Raw genomic sequence first — 25,206 nt, forward strand, 5'->3', positions numbered from 1 at the left:
ACTCAAGTTATTCTCCTACTGAATGAACAAGTAAGAGTTAGCCACATTCTATCATGCCATAGCGTAGCCTGCGGGCATTTATTTACTTGGGTCACATAAGGGGAAGCAGCAAAGATGAGGAAGCGTTTTTAGAATTATATATAAATACTGAAATGAATTAAATTGGTGTTTAAAAACAAAACTAAATAAAGCATGAACATGGGCAAAAGCAATATTGTGGAGTGATCACACGTCAGCATCTACTTGAAGTCGAATAGATTTTCTTTATTGTATAAGGCAGTGTGTATAAACATTAAAAGTGCAAATACCAATGCCATCTGAGTCCCTGAAAAAAGTTCAAGTACCAAAATAATGACATAAAAATAATGGCCCAAGAAACAGGTGCAAGCGTTCCATTACGATGGCGTAATGCATGAAAACATCACGAACATTTAGGTGCACGTGTAAGCATGTGCTAATCGTAGTCGGAAAATGCTAGTGTGAAACTCACGATATTTTCGATCATGTTAACATAAACGATCGGATCAACTTCAATACTGCACTTGTTTTCAACATACGGTAAGAATTCCCGGTTTAATTAACATCTCACTCGACTATTATCTGTGTGCGAGCAATGCAATATATGAACTTTTTTCCCCCTGATTTTTAAAGAGTCATTTATTACCCTAAGTGGGAAAAGGGAGGCGTTTATTTCTCCTAAGTGGGGGAGAGGGATGCATTTCTCTGCGGATGACTAATAGTGGCACAGCCTCCGTCGGCAAAATGGCATCTAATTGTCGACAAAATAAACAGTAATAAAATCAAATTCGACGACTGACTTTTAGAGAAGAATTTCAAACACTGCCACTAATCACCTTCCCCACCTTGCAATGTGTTGCGAAAAATGTGACCTCAAACGCAGATAGATGGGTTAATTTTTACTCCCTCCGGGATTCTGAGCCAGGTGAGACAGCAGATCAAGCTGTCGGGAAAAAAAAAAGAAAAGAAAAATACACACATGGCTGTAAATTCCAGGGTGCAGCAGATAAACCTCTCCTTTTACTCAAGTGATAAGCCCATATGTGCGTGCGTGTGTGCGTGTGCGCGTAGGAAGCACAAGTACTCACAGTCTGTCTCGAATTCAAAGCATACTAAGAGAAAAATACTCCTGTAAAAGCATACCAATTCAACTCCATCAGAAAAAATAGGTAAAAAAAACCCCTCTTGGTAACAATTTCAAAAAAATATACCATAGCTTTATATTTTTCTTATTTGCTGCAAATTATTCTGGTGGCCCACATCAGGCTCCTCTGAATCTGCAGCTTTAAAAAAAACAACATTTTGACAAAGTCGTAAGTTCTTCAAATTTAGGAAATAAAGATATGCTCAGATACCTTTTTAAAATCTATCGTATGAAATCTGTATGTCGTTATTTCCCGCCACTGTGTGTCGAAAATGACCAAATCACGAGGAACATTCATATCGCTCTTTACGAGAATCACCAGCTACCAATAAACTGTCGACAAAAGCTCACTTGCAAGTGTGTTTCAAGAACATTGTTCTGCAAGCGAGACTGCCGGCAGAAAAATGGAAACGTTAAAGAGCTTTTTTTTTTTCCTCTGTTGTAAGCTGGTGATTGAGAACTTCTCCAATCGTAATCTTTCTTATTCATCTCCTCCGCCCTTCCCCTCTTTAACTTCTTTCCCTCGCCTCACCTTTGCTCAACAGTCATTTCAGATTCACTCTCCGATAGACTTGATTGCGAAAGTCATAGCGTGGAGATGGATGATGGCACTGCTGATGAAAAGTTGCACTTTTTTGGGGGGGTACTGTTCGCGGGATACCTTGTGGCTCCCGGTGATGATGGCGAACTCTCATATTTATTGCTGTGCCTTCGGGGAGCTCGCATCCTGAAACCTAAAGAGGAAATCAGGCCTTACTAAATTCAAGAAAGATTGCAACACTTGGGGCAGATGGTGCTGATGGGATAAACAACAAAGCACAATAGTCATGTTCAAGATGCGCATAATGTTGCAGCGGATTACATAACACACTAAATTCAATAGGAATGAAACCTTGCTATGTCCAAATTTTGAGATCCAATGTCATAAGCAACATTATAATAATATAATTATCTAATAATTCTATGCAGCTTCACATGTGCTTATGTGCATTGTAACACAACACGCATTTCCCTATTTATCTTACTCTTGAATTTTTTGTGCCATGTTCAAACTGTTCAAAATGTCATCTACTTTGCAGTTAGTGTATTTTAATAGAGTTTTTCTCAATAATTAAACCAAGAGAGTTTTCAGGTATTGTCAAAATGAGAGATTATTAAACTACAAAATGTTCTTTTTATGCTCGTTTGTCGGTTCAATGTTTGGATGTCTTTTCATAACAATGCCTCTGAACTTTTGTTTTTAGAAGAAGCATTTGTCCCGCCCGCACATGCCACAATCGTAAACAATTGTCCCACCATGCTAAGTACACCATAATCTTGTGCAAAAGTAGAAACCCCCACACAGACCACATTTGTAGTCACCTGAGCACTCAGGACAACAGAAATAATGAGAAAAAAAAAAACCCTGAAGAAATGACTTCCTCTTTGCTAACGAAGCCATCTAATTGATCTGAATTAATTCATAAATTATGTATGAAACAAAATGTATCTTGAAAACCATTAATAGCTCCCATGATACTGCCTGATTGGAATTGGGAAATTGTGCCAGATGTTGAATGGAGAACTGAGGATGTTGAGAAAAATCTATAGCGTGTGCTGCATTCATATAAAGTCTTTGTCATTTAGATTCTGCACCACAGCGAGGATATCTCTTCAAATCAAGTATATATTGTGAATGTGTATTTTTAAGGCCCATGCAATCAAAAAGTAAAACCAGATTTCTTTTGGAGTTTCTGTTCAGCTTCCCAGAGTTGTGCAAAGAGGGAACAGGAGCTTGCTTGCATTGATTTATTTTGCTCTCCCGCAGCCGCCAAAACCCCCAAACACGGGTCCCGTGAAACCAGCAAATGATTCTGGACTTGTTCTTTAGGCGGGAGGCAGGCTTTAACCATCAAGGCTGCAGGCGTGAGATGTTGCTACACCTTCAATGTCAAATAAGGGCCCCCAAGCAATAGCTCCTTTTACATTGTATTCTTTGTATTGCTTCCTCACTAATTCAATAATCCACAATAATTTATTAATGATAACATGGGCTTTTCGTGAATGTATCCACTGATTCGACTTTCTCTGACCACTGTGTTTTTTTTAATATCACCGGTTTTATCCAATGAACTGTCATCTGAAGTGGCTCCAAAATTTCTCATTGCTTGTAACAAATGTTTTTTTCCTGTTTTACTTGCTCCCCGCGGTTCTATTGTTGACAAATTTAGTAACTGCGGGCTTCAGTCAAGGCCGGGATCTGCTTGCATCAACGAAAACGTAAAAAGATATTAACAAGAACAAGTCCCCTGTGGAAAACGGAAGCGACCGAGAGAAGGTGCTACAATTGTGAGCAGTCGGACCGAAGCTCTCATCTCAAAGATTAACTCCACACGCGTGTCATGCTACATCTTTTTGTCATTTTATTTTTTTTGTGAGTGCGATTGAATTTTTGTGTGGTCTTGAAGTTGAACCGGATCCTCAAATACTTCTGCCACCTCCTAACATCAGCAGCATCGAGCACTGGGGATGCTAACACTGCTGAGCACAGCTCATTTAAAACAACAGAGGCATAACGTGATTACTGCCATTAATCTTAAAAAATAAATAAATAAAAGAAGCTTCCGTTTTAGTCCCCACCTTCATATAAAATCATATTTTTTAAAGAGTCAAGTTGTTAACTCAAAGGCAGAAGATGGTAAGTGGAGCAGCAAGTTTGACCTTCCACATTTCAAATAACATGATTTCAGCGCCGACTGAATGGCACATCGAATGCAGAAGAGTCACTGTAGGCTCATTAACCTTAAACTGATCCCACTTATCATAAAGTGTCTCTTCAGACATTTGGTGGCTGGTTTGCGAAAGGTTTGCATGAGCAAAAACAGCTAACTTGATTCCATGTCGGCAAACAGATGTGTGGAATCTCACCGACATTACAAACTAGCCTCAACAAGGATTGCATCTGCCAAACACGGCACATTTTACTTTGTAAGTCGTGGAACGTTGTGGGAGGAGTCTATACAAATTGATTACCAATAGTCTCTTAGCGCTCGTGTGCTAATTTGCGCTTGTTATTTGAGATCTCAATAAATCAGCCACTGAAGCATTGCACAAGCGAGTTAGACCCAAAGGCTGCAAAGGTTAAACTCATACAAACAATATGATTGCAGCATCTTGTCTTTTCTCGTCACATTACGGTGTTAACGGTTATTCGTTTTCCTCATTGGACGATGAGATTAATCATTTTACCTTGGATCTGCTTAAATAGTGAGGTTAATCAAATCTGCCCCTTTGTGCCCCACAACGACAAGTCGCAGTCTGTGGCGCTGAGCGTAATGCACCTAATTATGTGGAAATGGCAGCTCAACGGCTTCAACAATGACGATTGACACTTTGATGGATGCGCGCGGGCAAGCGAGTTAGTGCTCGGTGAGGCGTTACCTGGACTGATAGAGATGTACAGTGTTGGTGTTCACGCTACAGAGCTTCACACTAATCCGCAGAATCATTTGATTACGCTGGCCCAGGCCATGCATACAGTCAATGAAAATCTGGAACCTTTACTAATCCTGTGATGAGCCTACCAGTGCTTTTCTTAGCTTTTTAATATGCAACTTCTGTATGGTTTGTTTACGTAATCTTCAAATCACTGCCTGCAGTGTTGACGGCTGGTGTTCGATTTATGTTGTTGAGGTGTTGGTATAGAGCGTGTTTCAAATTGTTGGCTTTCAAAACTGAATTTGAGTTTTTACTGATCTGTGAATGCTAATGTTAAAAACAGTTGGAAAACTGTTAAAAACAAAGTTGGAACTAGCAAGTTTTGAATTCAGCCTCATTTCACTCCCGACTTTCGTCCATGACCTAAGCCACGATGATTGCTTCGGCTGCTACGTTGTTAGCATGGCTTGCTTATGTTGAGAAGTTGTAAACACCAGCGTTTGCTACTGAGTCAAATAATCCGTTCATGATTGATGGTCAATGCTTTCTGCAACAAAATACCCTGTAGGTTTTTTGATGATAATTAAAGATAAAATTAAGTCCATGAGATGGGGTCGGAGATTGATGATAATCTACATCTCACTGCAACCCTTGACAGGTGTGTATTCAGTATACAAAACAGATAGACTGATGGTGTGCACGTGGATGATGTGGCGCCATGAGATACGGAGGTCCGCTGGCAGGGGGTACCCCCCTGTCAATTTAATGTTGTTGTTAAGACACATTGGGGGCTCTAGGATTGCACTTTGCTGACAGAAATTCACCAGGTCGACATATAACTGCTCCAGATACGCCAATCATTCCTTCTACCGCCTGTCAACTGAAGTCTCAACCCGCCCCTGAGTCCAATGCGAGCCAGAGGAAAAACCTAATTAATATAATATTTGAGAAGAGGGCTCTGAGTTCTTAGTAATGCCGCTAATTCGGCTTCGACGCTAATCTCTTCAGGCGTTGTTTACAAGCTTGTAGTCAGTGACAATTAAAGCGATACTTCTTCAAGGAACACAAATTAGGGTTTTAAGCAAATGCTATTCTGTCAGTATAAAGCTTAACGGGGTGGATTGTTTCAATTTTCTGTGGCTTTTTAGTTAAACAGATTGCCATCTCACAATATTTGTATAATTGCTTAGTCAAATATTCTCGCTCCAACAGAAGAGTGCTTTGCGGTACTTACTAGACCCTGTAGAAGATAAGGTATGAATAGGGGCCCAACAGCAAATAAACTGTGTCAGGCTAATCCAACCTTGACCTTTTTGTAGTAAAGCGGGTTGTTTAAATGGACTATCTCAATCCGTGGTTGTTAATGGGTCTATTTTTAGTGAGGGGGGCGGCGCTGCTTGTACAAATGGTGTGGAACTATCACCTGGAAAAGAGCCGCGCGGGATATCCGTGCTGACGTCTGAGCCTCACTTCACGGGGCAAATTTTCTTATTCATGCACAACAAATGAAAACTCTGGGCGGTTTGCTGCAAGATAAATGGGCACCGTATCTCCCTCAATTTATCATGCTGTTCCAGCCTGTGCATTTGTACCTGTGTAGTCAAGTGTGCCCTGAATCAAGAATACTCCTGCGAGCGCTCAATAGGCAAATAACTGATTACCTTTCTACCTTCCCTAAGGACACTTTACCAAAGGAAACCCAAACAAAACAAACAATAGAAGACATTAAATTGAACTCCATCTAGTCCACTTCCAGCCATCTGAGCCTTGGGTTTATTGTGTTCAATAAGGATTGGAAGAAAGAAAGCAACTCACTCTGGAGCTCAGTCCATCACAGCCTGAAAGAAATGATTCATTTGTTTTGACTATAATGGAGAGAGTCTCCGAGTTGCTCAGCATTGCGGCAGCTTTTACGGTATGGCGATCATTTAAATAATCTGTTCACTTTATGCTGCATCAGTCACTTTAATGTGCTCCGACCGAGTTACCTTCGCGTCTAAGGTGTAACCTCAGAGGAAATCACGCTATCATTTGCCATAAATGCAATCCACCTTGGTGTGACTGAAAGCCACACAAGCGTATGGATATTAAAAATAGCAGCAGAAGCTTTGCATAACTGAGTCATGTTGCGGGTCATGGGTTTTGCGCCTTTAGGGGAGTGAAACATTTGTTTCTCTGGTTGACGTGTTTTTTTTTTTTCAGGATGGCTCGGTTAAGACAATTCCATTCATAGAAATGAATTCCAAATGGTGAAGGAAAAATACTTTATATTTTGCTGTTAAGATCCACTCCAGCTACGGCAGAGACTATATAACCGCCTCGGGCAAAAACAAAGATGGTGGCAGGGTCTGACATTAAGCCTTTATGAGTTGAGCCATTTTGTGCTTTCAATAGTTTTTATTTATTTATTTATTTTTGGGGGGGTTAGTTAGTTCGTATTTGGTGTCTTGACTTAATTTAAGCCATTGGCAACAGAATACTTGTGTACTTTTTTTTAATTTGCATGTATAAAATGGAGTTCAATAATTAACATTTGTCTGTTTTCGACGTGGAGAGGAGAGAAGGCCGTTTATTTCAAAAAATTTAAACGCTGCCTTGAATCTATAATCCTTTGTCTTTTTGCACAGAACTGTCTCCCCCTGAGCTGAAACTCTTTTTGTCATCTTGCGATGCATTTCTGCAATTCTTTCTCTTACTTAGCTCATTCACCATCCCAGTCACAATGCATAAATGGCATGGATGTCTTAAACAAAACAGCGGTAATCCAACTTTTGTATTAGTATGACATTAAATGAATTTATGACATCATTAGCATCAAGTTTGCTCATGACACGACTTGCTTGATCACCGGTGGAGACGAGACAGCCTACAGGAATGAGATAGCTCAGCTGGTGTTCTGGTGCAATCAAAATAATCTCTCCTCCAATGCTGTAAAGAAGAAAGAGATGATTATTGACCCAAGGCAAAATGCATCTTGCACCGTTTGCCATCAGTGGGACTCAGGTGGAGATGGTGAAAACTTTGCAACTCCTCGGTAGCCACATGAGCGATGACTTCACATGGACCCACAACACATCGGCATGAACTTTGATGTTGTGGATTATTTCAAGTCGTTCTGCTTATTTCTGTGATGTGCGTTGACAGTTCTCATGAACAAGTGGCAGAAGAAATGACCTCCTAGATTATATTCTGGCACAATTTTGACATGTGCTTGTATGTCAACAAACGTTAAATGTGCTTTGATGTGGATAATTTCAAATGGTTCTGGATATTTCTGTGATGCAAGGTGACAGTTATCATGAGCAAATTGCAGAGGGAACGATTGTTGGATTAATTGTCAATTTGATCTGGCTCATTTTCGCCGTGTGGTCTTTCAGAATTTTCTCACCATTTTTTTTGCCCTCACAACATGGTTACGCCGATATGTTCTTCCCTGGTTCCTCAGGTGTCTGATGATTCGACGGACTCCCCAGAGCTGGGTCCTGTCACCTGCATGGAACCCTTCCTGGTGCGGCGGCTGTCTTGCCGCACAGTGCAACTGCCACCTCTGGCCTTCAGACAGGCCGAGCAGGCGTACTTTGAGCGCAAAGCGGAAGCCGATCCGGTCACCGTTCCTCCCCGGCCCAACAGTCTCCCACTTCGTACACCGCCTCTCATTGCCATCACTTCTGCTGACACCAGCAGGTAGGAGCGCATCGAGGCTTTTTCATTTATATTTGATGCAGAAATGTTGTCAAACTAATGTGATTTTAAAAAATGGTTAAGATCTTTAATCACTTTAATCCTTTTTCAAATGATAATGAGGATTAAGATGTTCATTCGAGTCCCTTCAGACTGAGGTTCTGAATTTATTCTGGAGTATACTTTGGTCATTCATCCTGCATATGTAATTGCCTCGTAACTTGCAATTTTCTTTAAAATGACTAACTGCCAGCTGCTGTGAGTCATCACGCTTAATAGATGAATGTGTCACTTTTCTGAAACATGCCTCCATCCAGCTAATCACAGCCTTTCGCCTAATGGAATGTAAAGCAACACATCTTTTCATATTGGGCAGTGCAGAATAGAAAACTGCGGATTTGCTGGCCTTTTCTTACACGACAAAACATGTCCGTCCATCCATCCATCCATCCATCCATCCATCCATCCATCCATCCATCCATCCATCCATCCATCCATCCATCCATCCATCCATCCATCCATCCATCCATCCATCCATCCATCCATCCATCCACGGACCCCTACAACATTAAAAATAATGATAATACAAAAATAAATCTCAAGCAATCCTTTACAGAGTGCTTATTAGTCTGTCTCCACTTGAAGAAAACAACCTTGAGACAAATGTGAGAAAAATGTCGCCCACTCCGGATAAGAGACTGTACCGGTGTGTGTTTGCCATATGGGATTCTTGAGAGACAAACAAATCCTTCTTCCCGCATTCGACAGCCAAAGACGGCGTTTCAATCACGTAGCAAGCTGAAATAGTGGCAGTAGTTCATTCCATGGTCAAATTCATCTGTCAGTGGAAGTCCGTCAAGGAGAAAGAGAGGGCTCTAGATTGTTGCCATACCTGGTGTACGGCATAGCGTAAATATGAATGAGGTGTGCATCGACACAAAATCAAGTTTTTACGCTCGAGCGCAATTGCTCTGTTTATCAAGATAGATAGTCGAAGGTCTCCTCGACTCGGATGGTTGATTCTACAGTCGCTACAGACAAGTGCGCATCTGTCACGTTATCAACATACACACGTCTCTCAAAGTTCTGTTCCAAATAAGGAATGAAAAACCTGCCTCATCCTCCTCATGTTGTTTTTTTGCTTGCCAAGAATGCTGCTACCTGCAGTGAGTGGGTAAACAACAAGGACACCGGCAGCCGCTTACTAATAAGGCTTGCTATGGGGGCTTTCATTATCGAGACGGGATAATAAAGCCCCGCTAATGGAATTCAAAGGCAAAAAAAAAAAAAAAAAGGGTGATCGATGGAAAAAAAAAGATGTCGGAAATTATAGTCTGATGTGTGGATTACATGATCAGGCAACTTTGTAACAGTTCACACAAATGATTTAGTGTTCCTTTGTAAGAAGCTTTTGTCTGCCTTGCTGACATTTCTTTGGCTTTGTTTACCATGCGTCACCAACCCAAAAAGCTCCGACTTGTAGCTTAGACTGAATCATTCTGCCATCAGCCAGCGGGGAAATGATGTAGGATGAAGAGACAGCCCAATGTTGGCTGTGTGTGCTTATTTTTACACTAAAGTGTCAAGTGTGTGTGTCTATCATTTTCAATAAATTGGAAAACGATTGGGTGACTCTTTGAGGCTAGTTGAGAACAGAATGGGACGAATTGATTATCTAACGCTGCCTTGTTTTCTCCACTTCTCGGAGGTGAAACATCCAATTTTACGACAATTTGCTTGTTTGATAGGTCATACTTGTGTTAATAACAGGACTCATTTTTATTCTAATGAAGTGGTGCAGTAAGGGTTCTGGTGGAAATGAAATTCAGAAAAGTCCCCAGTAAGAAAAGTTACGCTTGGATTTTTGTCTTGGAATGCTGATGGATGGATCACTGGAGTAAAGATGCATGGATGCATCATTGTTACTCTTAGTTTAATGTCATTATTTTCATTTGGTTTATGTAAGTAACCCTTACATGCTCGCTAAAATGAAGTCCAGTGAGATTTTCTGAGTTCTTGGGTGACATCATAAACAGCCCAACTTTAAACTTTTGTGCAACTTTAGTATCAACCGCAACCAGACTAGAAGATGTTTAGATGTTTCAAATTGGTAGCAACACAGTTTATCACGGTCGCCATCAATGAATAACTTATAAGGCAACGTAGAAGGCAAAAGTCTGGCATGAATGTGTGCGACCACTCCAGTATATGAGCCAAATAAAAACAAAGACAGGTTCCTGAAGATAACAAATGTATGTATTTTAAATTCAGTCTAGAAGCAAAATTTCCTTTGTGTTTTTATTGAGAAATAACTTTAATAATAACATTTTGTTTTTGGAACTTGGTTGCTCTGCTGAACAACTTCTTTTAATACATATGATTTATTAAACTGTTGGGCTAATCCACTGTGGGGGTTAAAAGCTACGTACGTATTTCTAGATCAACACTAATCAGTCCAGTTAGTGTGACAGCCCTCAAGCGCTCTCACATATTTGAAATCAAATGCACAAATCCAGAATTTGTAAGGGAATGGGTTATGGAAAGAATGTTAACACAGGCTATGCATTTTTGCCTTGCTTCAGGCATAATTCATTTATAATTCAATACGCAGTGTGGAGATCTATACAAAGGTGCCACGCTTTAATACTCTCAACTTTGACTTTTGGGCATATAAGGCAACGCAAGCTGCATTTTAATAATTTGGTGTGTGCGAGTACCACAAAAGATGGAGTCAAGAGTGCTACTGTATGTTTTTATTACTGGTAATCAGTACGGCAAAATTCACACGCGAGATTGTGGGAGTAGATGCGAGTGTTTACCAGCGAAGTAGCTGTTTTTGCTAAACAACGTGACGTTGATGAAACGGTGTGTTGGGGCATTTGTAAATTTGCAAATTGTTTTCAAACAACATTCCGGGGAAGCTTCAGCGAGCACGGAAACTCAAATCAACACATGTTTATGTGACGCCGCAAACGTGTGGATTGTTTCGAGCACTCTGGACGGCAATTAGTTTGCGTGGCGGTTAAGCAGCGTGCTTGCTTGCTAATTGTCATCAATGTGTACGTTTGGGGATGGACAGGCAGGTTCTGTTCGAGGGTCGAAGCCACCTGAGATGGATGAGGCCATAGACACCCCTTCCTAATTGTGCAGTGGTCATTATGGATTGCTGAGGTAATGACCTCATTTCCATGAAGCGTTTAAGAGGAGAGACCCCAAGAATAAGTAATTCCGTTGAGTTGCCTTTCTGGATGAAGGTGCAGTTTGAGATACGTCAAGTATTTATACATTCATTTATATGCATGTAATTTTTGTTGTGTCAGTCCGGCCACATTGGGGCCAAGTTGGGCCATGATCCGGCAGATGTGTGGCAGCTGGCTCCCACTTTGTGATGCTCTTTATCACAATCGTCAGCTCTGAATTGCAAAAATATCGCTTGGAACATCCTAATTCCCCCCCCCCCCATCAAGCAATTATTTATTTATGATTCTCAAGTCTTGGCAGAGGTTTGAGATTCAATGGGACTCACCCAGCACACACTTGCCACCATTTAAAGTGCCTCTGAATATCCTCATAACCCCAAATGAAGTTCAGATTTGATAGTGGGGTATTCCTGCCATTTTTTTCCACTGCGGACTGAAAATCGGGGTTCTTTCGGAATTATGGTAGAAAATATTCAACCTTGATTTCATTGCATTTGAGAGAATTCAAATATATTGAGTTCAGACTTTGGTGTCAGAAACAATTCTGAAATTACTGCAGCTCCTTGGCGATGTCAATGTTGTGCCATATTTTGATGTTGACTAACTTTACTGCGTTCCAAAATACTTTTTTTTTTAATTTCTTTCTTATTCTTTGTATTGTATTTTGTATCTGTGAATGACCTAATTTGCTCATTTCCCTCCCATTTGAAGTCTGCTCTGCATAGTTGTAAGATGTTTTTATTTTATTTTATTTTAATTTTAGTATCATTATTCATTTGGAGCACTGGGCTGTTTTCCAGCTGTGAGTGTGGGTAAATGATTGGGCCAAGTTGGGCCACCCTTTGCCTCCTCACGCTCGCAGGATGGCAGGGGAGGTGCTCTGGGTGGGTCTCATGTTTAATGTAGGCTCCTGCCTGGTTTCCTATATTTGCCGCCGGATGTGGATCCTGCACAGGAGCATTCGAGGAGGGAACGGAGTCGTGCGTTTTGACTTAAAGTTCTTTTTTTTCTTTGCTCATTAAAAGTTGTGCACATGCAGAATTGGTCTTCAAGTGAGCATGTGATACCTTTTGCTGGAGTGGGCATGAATGTAGACATTACTTTGGGCAAAAATGCAACTTTGGACCTCTTCAAGACCACATGGATGTACTGTAGGTCAGTGGAGAGATAATTCATGGAGTTGAGTTTAACAAGCCTTAAAGTTTACCTCCACTAATGCTTTGGCCAAACATTTGCATTAGAAAGCACCTTAAGTATTGTTAATAAAAAAAAATAAAAAAAAAAGAACAGGAGTGAAATGGAGCAAGGCAAAGTGGGGACGCAGCCCTCGGTGGCCGGCGGCGGCGTCGGAGCCGCCGGCGCGAGTGCAAAGGCTCCCAAACATCTGTGGAGGCAGCAGAACCAGGCTGCGCTCTCGCCGCTCCACCACGCTCTCCTTGTGCGCAAGAGCCACCAGCGCGTCAGACAGCGAGGCTTCTCCGACACCGAGCGGTACCTCAAACCACTCAACATGGACCGGACGTATGCCGTGGACACGGGACACCGACCCGGACTGAAGAAATCGCGCATGTCTTGGCCGTCGTCGTTTCAAGGTCTTCGACGGTAAGCTTCGAGCGGAGTGCGAAAAGGTGGCGGGTACAAATTGCTTCGCGATGGGCGGTGTGTGCAGGAGCGACCGGGTCTTTTAGCAGCTCCGGTTCTTTTTTGCTGAACTTTGGACGGGTTTGTTGCTTTATTCTGCAATTTTTTTTTATTCTCTCTTGCTTTTCAATCAAGACGCACATTTTGCATCAGTTTTTGACAATGGACGCGGTTTATCTTGCTTTTGAAGGCAGCAATGATACATGAAATTTATTGCAACTTTTGATGTTTTAACTCCCAAACGATCATTTTGGAGGTTATTATGAAATGGGAAGAAAATAAAATGAAAGCACAATGTAAAACAAGGTAGTGGCTACCTTCAGGTGCAAATGACACCGAGCTGAGGTGTCGCCCCACAGGCGGGTCACAGGAATTATAACATATGCAAATCAGCAGACGTGTTGTGCACGGATCCTTAAGAATTATTGCCATTTAGATTTATAAACCCATTCCTACTCGTGTGAGACATAAGGCATTTTGCACACTTAGGCTCCAGTTACATCGGTGGGAAGCCTACGGCCGGTGGGCCATACATGGTCCTTGAGAGCATTTGATCTGGCCCGCATCCATCAATCTATTTTATGTACTGCCGATCCTGTTCAAGGATGCAGGTAACCAGAGTTTATTCCATCTTAAATTGGGTCAAATGCAGACTATAATACGGCCTGGGCTGGTTCTGGTGCCTTTGAAAAACGGGGCACATATCCATTCGCATCTAGAATCACACCCTTCTGAGTGGTAATTGAACTCACGCTGCCAGCGGAAGCCAAGTGAGCGAAACGCTATCGGCCCATGCAATTCTGCAATTGAAACTTGTGAATGCTCATCATATACAGTGTACCACTTTTTGGAAAATCAAGGCAGCATTTTGATCTCATGCTTAATTTGCATATTTTTCTCTGTCCTGAGATTAGGGCTTCAAATTATTCTGTTATGGTTCCTCAGTCGAACATCTTATATTGTCCATAGTTGTAAATAAATGAGTGTAAATGTTTGTCTACTTGGCCCTGCATGCGATTAAGCAGTCCAAAGTGTATACTGCCTCTCGCTCCACCTCACCCACAACTCTAATGAGGACGAGATAATAGATGGATACTTGGTAATTATTTCCCCCGCAAATTTACTATGCCTCCAAGACGCCTATAACAGGATTAAAATGGTTCTGCATCCCTGATGTATCGTACTGTACACATGCGCGATGTCCACAATCCCTCTCTCCTACTCTCCTGAGCATTTTATACAGACACTCAAGAGTGATGACAGCAACGTTTTAATGAAGCACTTCCTGCACACATTTATGCACAGTGGCAGAAAGGCAAAAAAAAATGGCTGTGGTGTATACGGGAAGTGCTCTAATTACTCACATGTTCTGGGAAAGAGAGAGCGCGCGACAGAGTGGATGGGAGGGGGAAAAAAAGCATCTGAGGATGAAATCTGAGAAGGTCACATCAGCTCCCATGTCTAAAGTGACTGTTAGGGACGCAGGTTTTATGTCAAATCACTTGACGTAAGCCCCTACCCCACCACCACCTCATTGCTTTTTCTTCTTTTTTTTCTTCTTTTGATGAGCGCTTGCTGGCCAGCTACAGAAAAGCTGTTGGTTTGTCTGGCTGGCTGACAAGAATAGTTCCTGTCTTTTAGTGGCAGAACAGTCACATGGAGGAGAAGCCCGAGCGAGAGAGAGAGAGCGTAGCAGGGAGGGCACGCGAGATCAGAGCACAGATGGAAATGACACAGCCATGCAACCGCTTTGCTGCACTTAAACACCCTTGTCGGTAAAAAAAAAAAGGTAGCATGAAAATGTGTCTTTCTTTTGCCAACATGTTCTCGTATGCCGTACGACACCATTCAAAAGAGGGCAGGTTAACGGCCAGCGAGGTACCCTGAGCAAATTACAGTTTACACCAAAGACTAATTATGTGAGTGATACACTGAACTGTTCATTGTGAGGAACAAAAACAAACCTGATTTTTAGTTGGTCATGTTTTTGTTTTTTTTCCATGTCACATATCCTTCCTTCTTGTCCTTCAACTTGTATTCTGTCTGGTTTGGATGACAACCTGCTAGTCGAACGGATCATAACAGTTGACTGTAGCCTTATGACGCTCTAAAACGTTTTTTTTCTATGATACTGTCTCCACTTTACTGCAGCGGTCTTCTCACCTGCGACATAAATGCAGGAGACCCTCTTTGTCGTTTTGGTCTGACAGATGGAACCATTTGCCTCTTTCTTTGTTTCTGCGCTGAGAAAAACAAAACAAAGTCGTCCGGACCCAATCCGAACTGATAGTGGAAAAGCGGCATTGTTTGGGACTCAACTTTTCAGAATGGTAAACCTTCCTTTCTGTATCATAGCAGAGTGAGAACGTGAGAAAGTTCAGTGATGTCTAGGAAGGTGACAATAAACCAAGTACAACAATGGAGGACTTCTAATTTTTTGACATGCGTTTCATTACAAGAAGCGGGCGACTCGCATTTTGTCTTCCGGAGGTCACGATTCTTTCTCGACAAATCAAATGACGACATTGTGTCTTTCTGCAGCCTTCAGGTTCTGTCCCTACTTGTCTTGTATCCCAAAACCAGCGTGTGTTGTACAAAACAAAATGGTGCACCGCTATAAGATACATTAAGCCTTCAGTAAAAGGTAGCTGGCCTTCCCCACCAGAAGTGCTTGTCGTGCTATTTCATGCGAGGCTTGTTGTTTTAGTGCCGTGCGGCAGTTTGAAGGCCACTTGTCGTCCTTCCCAGACGTGCAATAAAGTAAGTAAAGCCGCCCAAGAAGATGAAGAATATGACGCTTTTGGCTCGGCATTGCCGATGTTGTTTATGCGAGCCGTACTTTGGAACAACCTCATTAAGCCAGGCGACGGCATGCCTCATTTCTTCGCATGAAAACCTCAGCGATCAAGTTGCTTCAAGGCAGATAACGCTGACACATCTCCTGATTATAGCAGACAGATATAAACAACTATCCGGCCACTGTCCCCGAAGAGGAATGAGAAAAGCCGGCGCTCCCCCCTTTGCCTTTCACTCTTACCATCTTGCGTATATGCAGAGAGACAACCGCCCTTTCCCCAATGACTGTGGATGTTACAGTACGTCCCCGAGTGGCTGGTGCAGTGCAAAGTCCAGCGGCCCCCCTTCAGGTACAACACATCACCCAAATGTGTCACAATGGAGGCGGGCCTTGGATGTCGCTCAAGGCTTCTGTGAGACCTCAGCGAGAATCTGGAGCATCCTCTGATGACAACATGGCATTTCTCCCGTTTCTACCCTGTTGCAGAGACGCCGCAGGGGCCGCTTCAGTAATGCTACACGTCTTTGTCAAAGGGAACATCCCGATTTCTTTTCTCGCCGTCCAATTTTTGACTGGAAAAGGAAATGATGAAATCAAAGCAGAGGAAAACGTGGAACGGCTCCATCTGGACTGTTGGTACTTTTCGTTTTACCTGCGTCCTTCGAATCGAAATTGGATTTGACGGTCGTGGTGTTCTTTAGGAACGGTTTAAAGGTAGCTGTAATCAGATTTGTATTTTTTTTCCATTGGTCGAGATTGGTCGAGATCCCACGCAGAACAAAATAGGGAAGAAAGTGTGACTGACTTGCACTCTAGCCACTCTGTGAGCTAATTGAGTGCAGGTTAGCTTCTGGCTATAAGGCGTCCTGGTTCTTGGGATGCTTTTGGCAGTTTTCTCTCTAATCACTCCCATTCCCAAGAAAGTTTTTTGCTAATATTAGCATAATCGTTGCTCATCTTTGAATTCTAACGATGTTTGCGAGGAACCCCATAATCACATCCCTGCTGTACGATTGACTATGTACCATGTGACTTCTACAAAGAACGTGAGGAATGTGCTAATAAACGCCGTGCCCTACATTCCATTAGTCAAGATTAGCATCAAAGTTCATAGACGGGATCACAAAATGGTTATTTGTGATTTCTCAGTACAACAATGCACTCATTGGAGATAGATAGAAGTTCCAACGTCATGATATATCAATGGTACCCGCCTCCTTAGCGGACTGACTCATATCTATCTGTTCATTAAGAAGAGCTCAGTGCTTTAGCCAATGCTTTTTAAAATTATTTTTTCCAAGGCTTTAGCACATTAGGAGGTTATAGAAGCAGACGCATTTAGGTGCCCCCGTCGAGGTAGTTTCAGCCAGTCGGATGTGGAGTAAAGCCTCTGTCTACTGAATGAGAACGCTAACAAAGGTCAGCAAGCATTCAGAATCAGAGTCAAACCAGCTCAGCGGCCTAGTGGTAGAGTGTCCGCCCTGAGACTGGAAGGTTGTGGGTTCAAACCCCGGCCGGGTCATACCAAAGACTATAAAAATGGGACCCATTGCCTCCCTGCTTGGCACTCAGCATTAAGGGTTGGAATTGGGGGGTTAGATCACCAACTGATTCCCGAGCGCGGCACCGCTGCTGCTCACTGCTCCCCTGTCCCCCAGGGGATGGATTAAAATCACACGGGGATGGGTTAAATGCAGAGGACAAATTTCACCACACCCAGGTGTGTGTGTGACGATCATTGGGACTTTAATCTTTAAATCATCGTTATTATGCACAAGCCCAGGCAGTCACTACGCGCCGGAAGCCTCGCTTGCAGCTAACCTTGACAACTCATCAAAAGCTTTCCTCATGAGCAACGTTCATTGTTTACTTGGTCACACCTGACGAGGAATTCCATTTAAGATCAACTCATCGTGCATTAGACAATAAAAGTCATTGTCAAATATCTGATAATGTTTATTTGCTTCAACTATTCAGCTTTTAATATGTTTTTAGTAGGTTGCTGTCGGAGTAATTGTTCATTTGCATGACTTAATTCGCACTCCTGTCGCTCAAGGCAACCTTTAATTGACTGGAGAACAGTCTTGGGGTGTCATCTATCTGAAGTCACCTTGGGGACACTTCAGCTATGAAGTGGGATAAGCTGTATAGAAAATGGATGGTTTTAGGAATTTATTTAACCTTGTGTTATGTTTTTTTTTTTTTATAAATCTTATGTGATTTTGCTCCGAGACCACTCGTTCCTTCACATCTTTTCAAGCTGCAAATGAAAAGGAAAGTATCCTTGACTGCTAAATGCAGTCAGCATGTAGTGCAAGGCTCCCAGTGAATTATCAAACCCTGGTTTATTTTTTCCCCGTTGTCAAAAGTGAGATACAATAGAAAGCCAATGAAAAGCTAGGTGATATGATTGCTGGCCTTTCAAATAAAGCAAAGTATACGAATGCTGTCAAACGATGTGCTGTCACGTTGGTTTCACTCTTCCTCAGACAAATACGAAAGTGTTTTCGTCTTGCCTTTCTATGAACATGATTGCTCTCTAGCAATACTTGAATCACAAGTTTATAAGCTGGCTTTTCCCATTTAATTCGATTATTTTCATTTCTTTTGGGCACTCTTGGCTAATTATATTTCTGTTCAATGTCATTCTTGTTAAGACTACATTTATTATGCATGCAAGTGAGCAAGATGACTGACCATGTTTTGTAAATAGACAGTTTAGCACATTTAGTATGCCAACTGGCACATTTTGTTGATGAAATGAAGTGGCAATTTAGACAACTTTTTGTGTGGAGGGAAAACTAATCATTTTTTGTTATCTGTTTTTTTAGGGTATGTTAATTTAATAAGACACAATTTGCAATTATGCAGTTTATATTTTGAAGCATATTTAATACAACAGTTTTAATATTCATCAATCCGTCCATCAATTGTTAATTTCAAAATGTTTTATTCATTAGTGTCTGAGTATGTGATAGTTTGACCATATGATATATAGAAACTATTAAAAATTGCTATGTGTACCATGTTTTCTACAACCTCCAATAGATTTGCGCCATTTGCCGGGCTTATCAAATGTATGGACGGACATGGATGCTACTGTGAGTCAGAGCCTCCTCGCCTGTCTTGAGGCAGGGTGATTTCCATCAATCTTGGCTGGCTACATCATGTGGATCACATGGCACTATTACATAGAGAATAACTTGGTCGTCAAGGCTTCGACAGACTGTACGCACACAAGAGATTGTGCTGACCGCCTGTCTCTGTAAGAAACGACACATTATATTGAAAATGACTTGCCAGTCACATTTGTTTTTCCCCTAACCATGATTTACCACCATGTGACGGTTGCAGAATTTAAATTGGCATCATATCATTTCCCCTGTAAGAAGGTGAAATTGTTTGTCCTTAAAAAGAAACCCAAATGACAATTGGCCCAAAAAATACAACGATAGATGAGAGAGGGGAGGCATTGGACACATTCATGCAGCTAGCCTCTTCTTCAGAAGTAGAAGCAATGACCAGTGGCCACGGAATTCGCAACGGGGAAAACGAACAATGCCAAATGCCAGATGCATCCGCTCCGATAGATATGCTTGTTGCAATCACACACCACAACTGCTCGTGTAAGCGCGATGTCGACTTGACATTTTAATCACGGGTTTCTTCCTCATTTTCCACGTGTCTTTTCTTATTTTGCGATCAAAAGGCTTTCTCCAATTTGCTTGCTGCCTTGTGTGTAAGTTTCCAGTGTGGGATTGGAATTGATGATGAATTTGCAGGCCCCAACACAGTATGGAAGGCAGAAGAGGGGTAAAACGCTGCTTGTGTTTGAGGAGCTGTGACCAGAGTGTGTAGTTGAACACCCGGAACTCATTACCCAAGCCACTTTGTGTTGATAGATTTTCTTTTTTTCGCTATTCCTAACTCGGACTTTACCACACATCTAATTGTCGAATTTGCCAAGTCCAAATGACTATTTGAATGTGTACTTTGGACGCCATCCGTCCATCCATCCCTCCATCCATCCATCCATCCGTCCATTTTCTGAACCGCTTATCTCAAGGATCGCGGGCCACTTTGGTCTTGTCAAATTCTCTCTGAAAAGGCCAGGCAAGTAAGTAAGTGCTGGCTGTACTCTTATGTCTATTACACCAATTTAACAGAAAGTTGCACCGTGCGTGCAAGAATACTAAATGTAAAAATAAAGAATCAAAACTGTAGTTTCAATTTAAATCTTATGTCAGATTGGCAATTTCTTGCTAATGTATCACTCTGTGGGGTTCTCTTCTATCATCACTCTGTGCTACTTTTTTTTTAGGTCAGCACACTGCTGTCACTCTTGGGCTGACTCAAACATGGATGAAAATAGTTTCAATTCCTGGTTAATTTTGAGTTAGTTGGTCACTTCTGAAGCATTTGTCGCACTTAGTTGATCCTTCACTGTCACATCTTCCCCACAAGTGCCCTGGAGTTGCGTGACAATGCTAGTTTTCAACGTCAATTATTAAATGCCATATGCATTCACTCAGAATAAAAGAATGCTTTTATTGTCAATCATATGCAAGATTCATTTTTTGGCATGGAAAAAAAAAGAAAATATTTTCTCTCTTTTATTAATTTACATAGTGGTCATACTGAGAAGGGAAAAAAAACAAGTTCCAGGTTGCCTTTTGAACCAGGAGCTCGAGTTTGCTCAGGCTTTTCAAAACAGCATGTTCCGCCATTGCTTTGCCAACGTAACTGAGGAACAAAATCGGCTAAATTAATCATAATGATTGAAAAATAATACCAATTGCTTTGTTCAGATTAGATACAGTTTTTGAATGCCGGAAGCTGGTCGTTTTTAGACGACATCATTTTTGGAGCCGACAAGTATCTGTCCGTTTTTCAAATGACAAAAGTCATCCAAAAAATATTCAGGTAGATTACAGATAACCTGAAATTTGAAGTCAACCCCCAAATTTTCTTCCCAATGATGCACTTTCCAACTAATAAAGAAGCTGACAGCACATCTCAGATGGCAGAGCTGCTCCGCGGTGCTTTGTAAAGAGACATATCGTGTCTGATGCAAGCACCCATGGGTGTTTTATATCGCTCGCTTGAGTTTCATCCGAGCTCTTGAAACATGAACAAGATTTCCGACTATGCATGACCACAAGGGAGCTTGATAGAAGAGCTGTCGGTCATGCATGTCTTCATAGTCCAATCCCTCTTCTGATTTATTATTCATTTTTGTTCCCCTTTGTCAAGTTTCCTTCTATGATGTTCCCCATTATTATTAATCCCTACTGGCATGTAAACACACGTGGGATTAGATTTGTGTGTTTCATCATAAAAATGTACAGGTCTTGGTTTGAAGGCGATAAAAAAAATATTTTATGGAAACCGTAAATTTTCTTTCCTTGCCACATTTATGTTCTCCAGTCGTTGCAAGATTTTGTCTCACTCTTGGGTATGATTAAATGGTTGTTGTCTAAACATTAAACTAACTTCCAGCATAGCGATAGCTATCAAATTTAATTTCCTGTCCTGTATGGGGAAGAGAAATGTTGATGATTGGTCCCAAAGCGACTCATTTAAAAATGTCTGATTAAAGGTGATGGACTAAAGTTTGCCCCCACTCGTTCTACGTATGGCTCGCTTTTTTTTTTTTTTTTTTTTTTGTCCCGGCAGAAAAAGCCATTTAGAAAGTTATTGGTTTCAAAACAAAGCACTGTCGGTAATGTATTATGTCTGGAAAAATCCCATTAGAATTCTCGTCGGCATGTTTTTAAATATTCATAAAGGATTGAAAACACAATTTGCTATATAAATAAAATGTCAGGGCAGCTGCTTAACACCAAACAAGTTATGGTAAACACAGCAATTTTTTTTTCTATGGCGTTAGGGGATTAGGTCTTATAATTAAGTGGCCTGTCTCTGTGCTTATTTACTACATATACTTTCAGTGTTTTTTGATGCCTTCAGCAAGAATTCTTGGCTAATTTGGGCCAAGGATTGCAAAAGGCCATGGTCACTGTTTTCCGTTTGTTTTCAAGTTGAGTATCGCTTGAGTTTTAATATCTCCGTTGTAGCACATAATAAATTGGCTAGAGGCCATGTCCTTCTCAACATAAGAACTTTGTTTTATTTTTCTGGTAACACATAGGATTGAGTGGAAAAGCAGTTATGGATGGTTCCCATTACAATATATTGGTTGCAGCTAGAGGACACACGTTTATTATCTATATTAACTTTTATTTCATATATATTCATCATAAATTATGGAAAATATTGGAGATTTTTCAAAAACTAATATTTTGGGTGGACTTTGGTGATGTAACTGAATTTCCTCAATTGATTTGTTTTTTAATACATATATTTAATTTTATAGTTGCCGACCACAAGCTTCCCCGCGGTAATCTTTAGCTGAGCAAAGTTATTAGACTGCACTTAGCACTTAATGCTAACTTAGTGGTCCGAGTCAACTTCATCCCATTAACTTGCTGTCTGTTTTGAAGGTACATGTTGTTGTAATGTGGAATTAAGAGATCAAATAATAATGTCTTGAGAGTTCAAAACATTTTCGATTAGTTTGAATCCATGGATTATACCCCTTCTTTGACTAACTGTGTTTGTTTGCATGATGTCCTCTTGTACATCAAATTAGATCAATCAAGGATGAAATAGATGGATACTGTTTGGGTTGCATCATAATCGGTTTGCATTTTCTCAGAATACGTTCACAGAAGGGCACCGTGATCATTTGAGAAATAGTTGCCATGGCTACATTAGTTAAATGGGCGCGCTGATTTCATTAGTGATGAGATCTCACGAGGACGCTTTGAGGGCAGCGGGCATAGGACAGGAAGGGAGAAGAAATGCGACCAAATTATTTGAGGATGTGCTGAGCAGATGGGAAGATTTTTGCTTTTCACCCAACAATTTTGCTGTCAAGATGAAGATGCGTAAGAGACTTTGAAAACTTTTTGTGTGGCGTGATGATGAAAGCTACTACCACAAATAACACAAATGTCTGTTTAATAGAGGCGAGGAAGAAAGGGAACATTGCCAATTTGCTTGCACATTGTGTTTTAGTGAGGACCAGAAATGCACATGTACATGAATATCGGTACTCCCCAGACAGACGGCTTTTGAAACCAATTATGTGGAAGTTTTTTTTTATTCTTTTTAAAAGAGCTGAGTTCTAATAATTGATCCATTTGGCCATTTAACATAAAATTAGCAGGTTTAAGCAGATTTTGTTCTTTTCCTCCACTGGCGATCCTTAAGCCATTTTCATACTGCACTTGCTCAGTGTGAATTTTTAAAGCCTCCTGCTGAGTCCAAAAGGCCTGAAAGAAGTCAAGTCAAAACCTTTCTTTACAATATTTCTACGCGCACCCCCCAACTAGTCTAAACACAGATTTCAGATTATTATTGCTTCGGATTAATATGAAGCATAAAAATCTATTCATCTCAGGGGGTGGCGAGTTTGCCACCGTCAGATCATTTTCAGTTGACAGCAAGTGACTAACATACAAAATGGCAGCCTGCCGAGATATGCATAAATGTGTGGATTGTTATGTTAAATTCATATTCCACAAGCACAATCATTTTCAGAATACCTTGCTAGTAAGGGTGCATAATGTAAAGAAATGGTGTGATTTGACACTGCCTTTCAATAGTTTGACGTCAGACGCTAATACTAGGTCAGGACTCCTGCCATGATGACGATTGTTCCTGAACAGGAATGCGCTGTAGTGTATCACTATCATAAGAGCATTTGGCACCGAGTATTCACCACCTGCAAGCTTGAATCACTCAGCGTGCACCGCTACCGTCACCTTAATTCATGGACACTAAAAAAGCTCCATTTCCTGGTGTCCATCTGTTTGTGCTGAAGTTAACTTCCCGAGATAAGCCAGTCTCACACAACAGGGAGATTAAGGTTCCTTTTGCTAAAAGTCAATTATGATTGTGGGAAAATGTCATGCTCTGCTACACTTGGTTTTATTTACACAGATTGCAATAGTGATGGCAATGCACCGCAGGGAGTAATGCATGACTGAGTCGAGCATCCCTTTGGAGTGGTCAAAATGACTCTTGTTCATGTGTTACTTATAGGATGAGTCTGAAACATGAGGGAGATGGGTAGTCATTGGATTCATCTATTGTTTTGTAGCTTAAGTCCTTATTAAGGTCGCAGGTGAGCCAGAACTTCTTGACTGCCAACTATCATAATTACAAAGACTCCCAAAGGACAGAAAATTACGCCAAATATGTGTGGTGTCATCGATGGTTGTCCCACTCTCGTTTCAGTCACTCCCATCGGATGCGGTTCCTCCCTCACATCCTAGTTGAGCGGCTCCACCCAAATGTTTTCTCAGAAACCGCCATCTCATCGACATTCCTCTTGGCTCGTTTTGTGCCGAGCAGCAGCCTGTGTGGAAATAATGGCGGAAATTAGATTTCCAACCCATTGACATAAGACGCCAGCACATTCGGATCAAGAATACTGATTTTCACATTTGACTAAAAAAGAACTGTGAGATGATTGCTGTAGTTGAGATCCAATAAAGAAAGTCTGTCTCCAAAGTTGCGAGAAGCACAATACATAAATAAGATATCAAGCTTGTGTGCTATTGCGAGTGAGGAATGCCCTCTAGCATATTTCCCCTGAGTCACTTTTTAATGAGACTGCAGGACTGTCCATCATATTGAGTCATTGTTTTTGTTTTTTTTTTGTGTGTGGGGGGCTCTAATCTGGTCCCAATGCTACATTGCTATATGCTGTAAACTGCTGTCAAGCTCTGATTTCGATACTTTTTTTTTTAATGCAGTCTAATAAAATAGTACTTGAATGTAGCCGCTTCAATTTGTGGGATGGAGTTCTAAAAAACATCCATCAGATAGTTCTATTCAAATTGTTACCCCAGCCAACAGTTTCCGAAATATCCATTTTCTCCCTATTGCTGTTGTTTGCTGATGCGTTCAATGGGAAAGCGGCATTTGACGCGAAAACTACTGAGAAAAAAAATAATCTTTGCCTATAAAATTAGGGTCTATGTAAACAGTGATATGATAACAAATATATATTTTTGTGGATAGAGAGGAATGGCACAACGTGTTTACATTCCAAAAAGTAGCATGATTGTATAAACTGCTACATTTGAAGCCAGTGCACTCCAAGGTAATCAGAAAGCTGTCTTGCAAGGACAAGCCTTGGTGTCACCTTCATACAGTAATGGCTCAAGTCATTTTTTTCCCCCAGAAAATGTTAGTCTATCCTATCCTATATTGTAAATAGTGAAGCAGCCCCAAGA

General features: G+C 41.2%; 2 protein-coding genes across 3 annotated transcripts in view; both read left to right on the forward strand.

Moving 5' to 3' along the window:
- The window catches only part of pde4d (phosphodiesterase 4D, cAMP-specific), a 122,976-nt gene that overhangs the window by 18,181 nt on the left and 79,589 nt on the right, over positions 1-25,206 (forward strand). For both annotated transcript variants that reach the window (XM_037259752.1, XM_037259753.1), the window contains one exon: positions 8,025-8,263. In XM_037259752.1, coding sequence (XP_037115647.1) covers positions 8,025-8,263 — 239 coding nt within the window. The remainder of the gene's footprint in view (positions 1-8,024; positions 8,264-25,206) is intronic.
- On the forward strand, positions 12,164-13,169 carry LOC119127705 (cAMP-specific 3',5'-cyclic phosphodiesterase 4D-like). The gene has a single exon (XM_037259757.1). The coding sequence runs from the start codon at positions 12,758-12,760 to the stop codon at positions 13,064-13,066; it is 309 nt and encodes a 102-aa protein (XP_037115652.1). The 5' UTR covers positions 12,164-12,757; the 3' UTR covers positions 13,067-13,169.

Source organism: Syngnathus acus, chromosome 9 (assembly GCF_901709675.1).
Source record: "Syngnathus acus chromosome 9, fSynAcu1.2, whole genome shotgun sequence".
NCBI lineage: Eukaryota > Metazoa > Chordata > Actinopteri > Syngnathiformes > Syngnathidae > Syngnathus > Syngnathus acus.